Source organism: Corticium candelabrum, chromosome 11, assembly GCF_963422355.1.
Source record: "Corticium candelabrum chromosome 11, ooCorCand1.1, whole genome shotgun sequence".
Lineage (NCBI taxonomy): Eukaryota > Metazoa > Porifera > Homoscleromorpha > Homosclerophorida > Plakinidae > Corticium > Corticium candelabrum.
Window position 1 is genome coordinate 941,974 of NC_085095.1, and position 8,757 is coordinate 950,730.

At 44.8% G+C, this 8,757-nt stretch overlaps 3 protein-coding genes across 3 annotated transcripts; 1 reads left to right on the forward strand and 2 right to left on the reverse strand.

Moving 5' to 3' along the window:
- Window positions 1–619: 619 nt before the first annotated feature.
- On the reverse strand, window positions 620–1,346 carry LOC134186349 (ras-related protein Rab-1A-like). The gene is given in 3 exon segments (XM_062654286.1): window positions 620–878; window positions 880–929; window positions 931–1,346. Coding segments are annotated over 3 exon segments (597 nt in total). The 5' UTR covers window positions 1,309–1,346; the 3' UTR covers window positions 620–709.
- Window positions 1,347–3,761: 2,415 nt separating this feature from the next.
- LOC134186868 (uncharacterized) lies at window positions 3,762–4,943 on the reverse strand. The gene has a single exon (XM_062654943.1). The coding sequence runs from the start codon at window positions 4,734–4,736 to the stop codon at window positions 4,068–4,070; it is 669 nt and encodes a 222-aa protein (XP_062510927.1). The 5' UTR covers window positions 4,737–4,943; the 3' UTR covers window positions 3,762–4,067.
- A 906-nt stretch (window positions 4,944–5,849) lies between these two features.
- LOC134186310 (uncharacterized) lies at window positions 5,850–8,361 on the forward strand. The gene is made up of 3 exons (XM_062654238.1): window positions 5,850–5,924; window positions 5,996–6,566; window positions 7,132–8,361. The coding sequence occupies exon 3, from the start codon at window positions 7,184–7,186 to the stop codon at window positions 7,865–7,867; it is 684 nt and encodes a 227-aa protein (XP_062510222.1). The 5' UTR covers window positions 5,850–5,924; window positions 5,996–6,566; window positions 7,132–7,183; the 3' UTR covers window positions 7,868–8,361.
- The last annotated feature ends 396 nt before the right edge of the window (window positions 8,362–8,757 follow it).

The window sequence follows — 8,757 nt, forward strand, 5'->3', positions numbered from 1 at the left end:
CCTGTCTAACTCCTTTTCTTACGCCAGTACTCTCAGATAATTCACCACCCCATTTAACTCTCAGCGTCTGATCCGTATACCAACCCTCAATTAACTTCACCACAGCAACTTGAAAACCTCGCTTGATCAATTTACAGAAGATACCGCAGTGTGATGCTCGAGCGTATGCTTTGGACAGATCTAATGCACAAGCTAACATATATTTGTTGCCATTAGATAGATAATAATCAATAACTTTTTGAACAACATGAGAACATTCTGAACAACCAATACCTTTCTTGAACCCAAACTGATAGTCACTTGACTGTATCAAATCCTCCCAGTTTAGCAAAATTCCTCTCTCAAAAGCTTAGAGACAACCGATGCAACAGTGATACCTCGGTAATTATCCATATTAGCAATGTCTTTGTTCTTGTCCTTGATAATAGGAACCACAACAGACTCCTTAAATTCCTTCGGAACAAACGAATGCCTGAGCATTGCTTGGAACAAGGTACTTAGGTGAAGATTCAGAGCACCACCAGCAAATATATGTTCAGCTTTTTAAAAAATTATACCAAACGTGCCAAATTTATCTTTGAAACACCGGAAGCAGCTAGCTAGAGGATACAACGAAGAAACACGACAGCAAAGTTCACTACATACTGTCTAAAAACAACTCTAGAAGACCCACACAGAATACGCACAACGGAACAGTTGTAACTCTTAGTTAACAGCAGCCGCCCTTCTGCTGCACATGCTCGCTGCTGCCAGGTCCGACCTTGATCTTCTTCGGATCTGAGCTTACCGCCGGGCCCATTCGATTCTTGATCTCGGCAGCCATCGTCATGAACGCTTGCTCGACGTTGGTCGCGTTCTTGGCGGTCGTTTCTACATGGCAATTGCTCGTCATATTCCGTAGATGTGGTGTAATCGACAACTTTTTTTTGTTGTCAGGTCGGACTTGTTGCCCACTAGAAACCTACTGATATTGCCGCATGCGTATCGATCGATCTCTTGCAGCCATTGCCTTACGGTGTGAATGATTCTTGATCTGTTACATAATAAAACAACAATAATTCTGTGTGCGGCATGATAATAGCTCTTTCTAATTGTTCGGTATCTTTCTTGTCTGGCAGTGTCCCAAATTTGAAGTTTGATTGTCTTTCCATCCAGATCAATCGTCCGGATTTTGAAGTCGACTCCAATCGTACTGATATAGCTCTCTATGTACGTGTCATCCGCGAATCTAAGTAACAAGCATGACTTTCCCACGCCAGAGTCACCAGTAAGCAACAACTTGAATAGATAGTCGTATTTTGGGTTCATTCTGTCGTGCCGAGTTGATCGTCTACGTGCCGCGTTTGGTGCCCTCTATACGCGCGACGTCGCACTGCAAATCTCCACCTGAACCTACGGGAATGACACGATGTTACGTGTCACAGGAAGCTTATCCGGGACCCTAATAGTGTACCTGAATCTTTGCGAGATATTTCCCAGCATGGCAGTAGACATGTTTGTTTCAATTTGATACAGAAACATAGGGTTGTACAGCGATTGTCTTCTTATCTAGTTGAAGGTCCTCATAAAAGCAGAGCAGAGAAAACAAACGAGCAAATTAACAAACAAACAAACAAACATGTAACTAAAACTGGGTACTAAGTTACTGTAAAATGCTCAGTGTCTCAAACGAAAAGGACGCCTGCGACGACTCGTATCGCTAGCGCTCCGAATGTCAAAGATCTGTGAGTAGCTGTTGATGTTGGTTCAGGTGTTCTAGTACCCGACATGGTTACCTGAGTACGTGGGGCTAAGAGGCTCGAATCTGTGGGCCTTGGGTCGTCCGACTCGTCGGAGCCTTGAAGCCCATCGCGCAGGTGATAAACGGCGTTCTGCATGTACTCGGCCACAGTCACCGAATGCGCCACAGTCACAGACATATATGAATAGGAGAGTAGGGGAGAGTCGTGCTGCCGCATTGAAAGTGGTCCAACATTCTTGATTGCAGTCTGTACTATCCGTTATGTTGCATTTCGAGAGTACTCCTTGGATAACAGCGGCGCACGCATTATCATTTTGGCAAGCTTCGATCGTAGCATCGCATGTCGCAACACATCGATATTCCAAACCGAGGCAGTGCATGCGTGTTGTTGGCGGCACACTGGCAACTGAGGAATCCTTGTCCGAGGGGATTGTCGAGTACAGCGTTAAACGACCAGATACAACTTGTTGGGCAAGTTGTATTGGTGAAGGCTGGAAGGTAGGCCGTTTTAAAGGCGTCGAGAAGAGGCTTACACATTTTGTTATTGCAAGCGTCTTTGGTGGCTCGACATGGCTTAATGTGATGCTCTCCGTGAACGGCGACTCCTTCGGAGACGATTACAAGGCTGAAAATGACAAACATCGTGAGAAAAAGCGACCACACCTTGTGCACTGAACTTTGTGGAGATGAGCGTGGAGGGAGACGAAGAATGACCCGCCGAACACATCGTGCACATGTTACAACTAGTAGTGGCCGGATTAGATAAAATGTGACTCTGGAAGGAGTAGCTGTTGAACAGTGCAGCAATTGCTTGTTTACACTGGCCTGGGCGACCGTGCCAGTTCGGTGCACGCTGCCCGGTCGAACGTGCCAATGTAAATGCGAGCCCGCAGACCGGGCCAAGTTAGGAGTGGCCGAAGTAGGCTGGCTCAGAAAAGCTTTTTGCTGTGGGGAGACGAAACCGTCCAGTCAATTGGAGGGATGTCGCTCCAACAAAGTCATGATGCATATTTTCTAGAATGACAGCAATTCCAAAAATGACTCTCTTGCGCGTCAGTTGAGCAACTTCGCCTGCCACACTCTATCATGCCCGGCTAGACAAGAGCACACGCAAAGCAATTCCTCTGGCGTATCTAGGACACGTGATAATCATATGATAATAAAACACGCCTATAGCTGGCCCGTTCCAAGACTTTACCAGACTGCAGTGTAAACGCGTGCTGGTTCGTTCAACAATTCACACCCTGCTGGACTACTCGAACAGGCTGGCCGGTAAAAAAGGAACTGTAGTCTTGTCACAATGTCAGTGTACACGTTGTTTTAAGGATTCAGGTACAATATGTCACTAGAGCTATAGTATAGGCCTCATGCGTAGACTTTGATTATTTTGTTGTCTTTTCTTACATTTACGTTTCTCGTCTTCTTAATGAAGATAACAGTTCAGTAGGTGATCATGATTGGGACGCCGCCATTTAATGTTTGCATGTACTCACGTTAGCACGTGACTCGTAATCATTGTGTGACGAGCATTCGTCGGTAATAACTATTACGCCACATAGGCTTGTACCACACGCACAACGACGTACGGCTGTTATTGAAATGCTGCTAGCGGTGTTTGGGTACGTGTATAAAAAATCTTTCTAGGATTTCTTTTTGGATCTTCCAGTTAAAGCTGGAAATATCAACAAGCAGCTGCCCGTGAATTATTCCATTACAGTTGTGGCAATAGAAAGATGGAAATTTACAGTACCGTGTAATTATTCTTGATTGTATACACGTCTCTAGAGTATATATAGACTGTGTACACTAGTTTGTATATTTTTCGTTTCTACAAGGTACAGAATGGCGGTTATTTCGGGACACAAATAAGTCTCTGCACTAATTAGGCGAGTCATGCATTGCAGCACTGGCACGTGTGTATTGTTATCAACATTGGCCACGTGACGTAACTCATTGCCAAGTTGGAAATCATTTGGAAACCTTAGTTGAGACGAGTGGGTTGGGCTAAAGCCTCAGTTTGCAAAGAAAACATTATCACATGATGAGATATGTGATTACATACACTGGCCGAGGGTTTAGCACTGTGATGTGCTTCTCTATTCATTATTTAGGTTAATGAAAAAGCAAGCAAAAAGTACAATCCACGAAGTGTAAGCTAGAGACTACGCAAATTGTTGTCTCTACTGTGAGTCTACACACTTGATGCATGGATGCCTCACATGAAGACGACACCTATAATACAGCATCTCTTTCCATCAACAGCGCTCTTTGTGCCAAGCAAGCAGTACAGACTGGCCACGTTACTGTAAAAGCAAGCAGCCAGACCTCAAACGCAAAGAACACCAGCGACGACTCCTATCACCAGCGCTCCGACCGCCACCGACCGCTGAGTAGCCGTACTTGTAACTGTAGAAGTACCTTGCGCAGCTTGAGAGCCTCTCGACGCGTCGGTCATCGGAGCATTCGTGGTGTAACACCTATTAAGAGTATTCCTTAGCTGCTCACAGACTACGTCACCCGCGTCGCATGAGCATTCTGGCAGTTGAGCGAGAATGAGCGATGCCTTCACGGCGGCGTTGAAACTGTCGGTACAAGTTTGGTCGCAACCGGTGCGTACCGCAGCGCATTTGGCTAGAATGTCTTGATAGTAGACGTTGCACGCAGAATCGAACGCGCATGCGGTTAGCAGAGCCCCGCATCTACTGCACTGTGTCGTAAAATTGCTGCAGGCATCTGTGTCACACTGGCAGTCATGGAGTCTTTGTCCGATGGGATCAGTGAAGAGTCTCTTGAAAGCTGTGTACACGCAAGCTCTCGGACAGCCGGTGTTGTTGAAAGCCGGCATGCAGTCCGTTTGATAAGTGGTGAGAATTGTGTTGCACGTTGGATTGCTTGCGCAGTCGGACGTGACGTTAGCGCAGGGCGCAATGTGATGAGCTGCTCTAGCGGTTACTCCACCGTAGACGACTAGAAGACTGAAAACGAGAAGCATCATGAGTAAAGATGTAGGTAAATCTTGTAGATGAAGACGTGGAGGACAGATTCGAATTTCTACTCGCTAGCACACCTCTTGCGATATCTTCTAGTGCCCGGATCACACAAATAGAAGCACGTGATACTGTACAGAGCCTCGTTAAATGTTTATGTACTGGAAATTGCTGGTTCAGAGTTACCATATCTATCTCACAAGTCATCTAAGAATAAAATTGAAATGAGCAAAGTGTGTTCTTTTATTACTAGTGTAATGTATCAAATTGTACGATGCAAATCAGAACACAAAAATGGTTTGATGACTGGTAATTTAAGCTGTGTTTACATCCTCGCTTTCACACCTACTTTGGTGCCTTCCTGTTCACCCTAATTAACTAAACCCAAACTGAGCGACGTTTAGAGTCACACACACACACTCTACTAACTCAGTGGCGGATCTAGAGGGTGGAGCAACAGACGAGCGCCTTTCTTGAGACCGAAAGTATAGTGCACCGAGAAGTCTTTCGAGATATTTGAGCATGCGCAGACACAGTCATTGTATAAAACATTGTCTAAAACTAGGATGTACATTTAACGGCGCTTGGTAATGTGATCTTGTTTCAAAGTTTCGTTAATTCAATTATCAGTAATAGTAATTAAGTTAATAGATTTTTCTGAATTTTTGTTTCGTGACGTTACAGTGCCAGTATATCCTAAAGTGCGACTATACCCGTTTTAGATACTCTGGATCCGCCACTGCTTTGGGTTTCACGCTGTTTTGAGATTGTTGTAGTCTTACACATAATTATGAATATGTCAAAATTTGTCAAGAAATTTGTAGTTACTGTCTATGTAAATTAAGGATGAGTGCACACTATTGTTCGTCATGATGAACCAGTGGCGTAGGAAGATGTTCACGAGCGGGTGTGTGTGTACCGTAGATGTCATCATAACAAAACTACCTCGCTTGCCAGACCGTAAACAGATTTGCAGAAGTCAGTAGCACAGAAAATTTCAATTCTTAAAGTGAGCGAGGGGGCTGAAGCCCCCCCGGTTCCTACGCCGGGGTGAACGGCTACACACAGGCATGAATACAGTACACATCCGGGTTGTTGTGATGTCGGTACTTTTTGACTGGACAACTTTCGGTAGACGACCATTCAAACTCAAGTTGCGTTTCATTGAGTTGAGTTGAAATTGTCGCTACTTAGTGGTAAGAATTTGCAACAGGGCGTCGTGCAACTATGTGTACGAACGTGTGTTTGAAGACGTTTGTGTTTTCAGAAAATTTCGAGACAGAATTTTTGATACTCTCAGTGTAAATTGTGTTACCAGCGATGTCTCACTATGTTGCCAATATTCGGCAGTTTCACGGCTGTTCAGAATTCGCTCGTTTTCGGTTTCAGCGAGTCTACGGCTACGCGTTCCTCATTTGCTACTGTGGACGACGATGGACTTCGGAGTACGGCTGGTTGACGCTTGACATGCACGCGTTACGTGTACACAGACTGTGGAAACAGAAATGCCGGTATTGTCGTCTCGAGTGTTTTCCTCAATTTCAGGAGAACGAATTTTACCGGATGGTTTGGCTTGTTATCAAGCGATTCTACAGAAGGAATACAGCGTTACCGAGTGCACGCAATAGGTCTAGATTGGGTCACGACTGTGTGAACTGTGAACGGTGTGGCTACGGACGTGGAACGCCGTGCTACAACTCCAGCTACACGGAGATACCATTTGAGGACGACTGGTGTGACGACGTCGATGTAGTTACGTTGTCTGACTACTCTACTAGCCAGCAGTGCTACGATGACTGTTACTGCTACGATGATTGTTACTGCTACGAAAGAAATTGGTAAGCATTGTGAATTTTTTGTATGTACAATTAATGCACGAGCATGCGCACGTTTCCGTAATAATAGAGTAGAGTAGTTGGATTTCGGTATTAGAGCTAGCGCAATTAACGGCACAAGTGTACACTGCACTACCGTAGGTCTTATGTCAATAGAGTGTATACTTGATGCAAGCACCATTCTACAAGACAACTGCCGTATACTTTTTAATTAATACTCATACACTTTACCGTAGCGTTTCGATGCTTGTTTAGGCACTCGCAAGCTTGCCGTCTCATTAATTAATTAATTATATATATGGCTCGAGGGTCCAACAATACTTCCCCCGTCATTGAAACGAGGCAAACGGCGCCATGCATGTGTCCAGGTGGATGGTGTCTATACAGTTGATTAGGCAACATATATACCTCAATTTGTAACCTGCAACTTGTCCAGCACGTGACTAATAAAATTGATTAAAATATCCAAAGGCACTAATTCAATTAAATTGTCCCTATTTTTAGACTCGCAGTCAAAGGTTCCCGTCACTTTACGTAATTACGGTCATGCGCAGTTTCGTTCTTGCAGAAAACTTCCCCGTACAATTCCATTAATTCGATTGGGACTTTTTGTTGACATCATGAACGCCATCGTTCGTAGTGAATGTGGCTTGCAACGTTTTACTCCCGTACACGACAGACATCGATTCCGATTTCAGAAAGTCTACGGCTACTCAACTTTCTACTCCGATTGCGGAAGACGTTGGAAATCAGAGTATGGATGGATGACACTAGACATGCACAAGCAACGTGTAGACAGACTTTGGAAGCAGAAATGTCAGCGGTGCTACGACGAGTGCATTCCACAGTACGACGACGAAGAGATAAAGAATATGGTCAGTCTCGTTATTAAGAGGTTTCGGAGAAACCGTAGTGACGACAGGCCATACGTGCATCGCCAACACAGAGCATCTCACGATAGCAATAACTGTGAACTGTGCGACTACGGACGTGGGACTCCTTGTTACGTAGCTCCAACTGCTTACACTGACGATGAAGAAGAAGACGACGACGACGATGAGGAGGATTACGAAGACAATGAAACAGAAGAAGAGGACGAAGACGAAGAAACGGAGGAAGAGGACGACGATGAAGAGGACGACGATGAACAGAACGACGATGAACAGGACTACGATGAAGAGGACGACGATGAGGACGAAGTAGACGAGTACGGGTTTCGGTCTCATTCATGTGCCTACTACACGTATTCCGACAACGAAAATGAAGACGACGACTACGATGATTACTATGGCAATGGATACTAAAACAACGAACACGAACAATTAACTGTTCCAGGACCTACAACCCTAGATTTTGACTCAACTAGCTACCATATATTTCTTTCATCCTAGAGACAAGTACACAGATAAACTATAATGTCATAGATTACTCAAGGAAACTCCCATTGGTGTGTAGATACAGTGATACTGCGTTCAAGGCAATTGCGACCTCCTATGACATGATATGAACAAGCCAGTAGTGGATTTAGAGTCTGAAACAGTGTCACAGGGCTAGGTGACAATGCTGCTGGTGCCCCTTTTCAGACCAACAACAACGTCACAGTTTCAAAATCTACTCTGCTGTAATTCTGACTGCTATGCCACAAATCAGCAAAAAAAGAAAGCTCGTAAACAATTTCAAGAGCCAGAAAAACAAACTACAAACTTGCATGAATTCAGTTTGTACTGGCATCACATTGTTAGCATTAGAATAATTGTCTCAAAAAAAAACATTGACATTTGCTAAGCAGATTGTGCCTCCCTTTAGTCAGGTCCCAAATGGGCGCCTTCAAAAATGGACTGGGTTGGTGTGTGATCATGCCATACCCACACTTGACACAATTATCTCACAGACTGGTGTGTGTGTGTGTGTGTGTGTGTGGTGTGTGTGTGTGTGTGGTGTGTGTGTGTGTGTGTGTGGTGTGTGTGTGTGTGGTGTGTGTGTGTGTGTGTGTGTGTGTGTGTGTGTGTGTGTGGTGTGTGTGTGTGTGGTGTGTGTGGTGTGTGTGTGTGTGTGTGTGTGTGTGTGTGTGTGTGTGTGTGTGTGTGTGTGTGTGTGTGTGTGTGTGTGTGTGTGTGTGTGTGTGTGTGTGTGTGTGTGTGTGTGTGTGTGTGTGTGTGTGTTGACAGCAACAAACGCTTTATTGCCCATAGTC

What these genes read in the sequence shown, in the direction of transcription:
- LOC134186868 (XM_062654943.1), bottom strand. Translation starts at nt 4,736, where the DNA reads ATGATGCTTCTCGTTTTCAGTCTTCTAGTCGTCTACGGTGGAGTAACC.
- LOC134186310 (XM_062654238.1), top strand. Translation starts at nt 7,184, where the DNA reads ATGAACGCCATCGTTCGTAGTGAATGTGGCTTGCAACGTTTTACTCCC.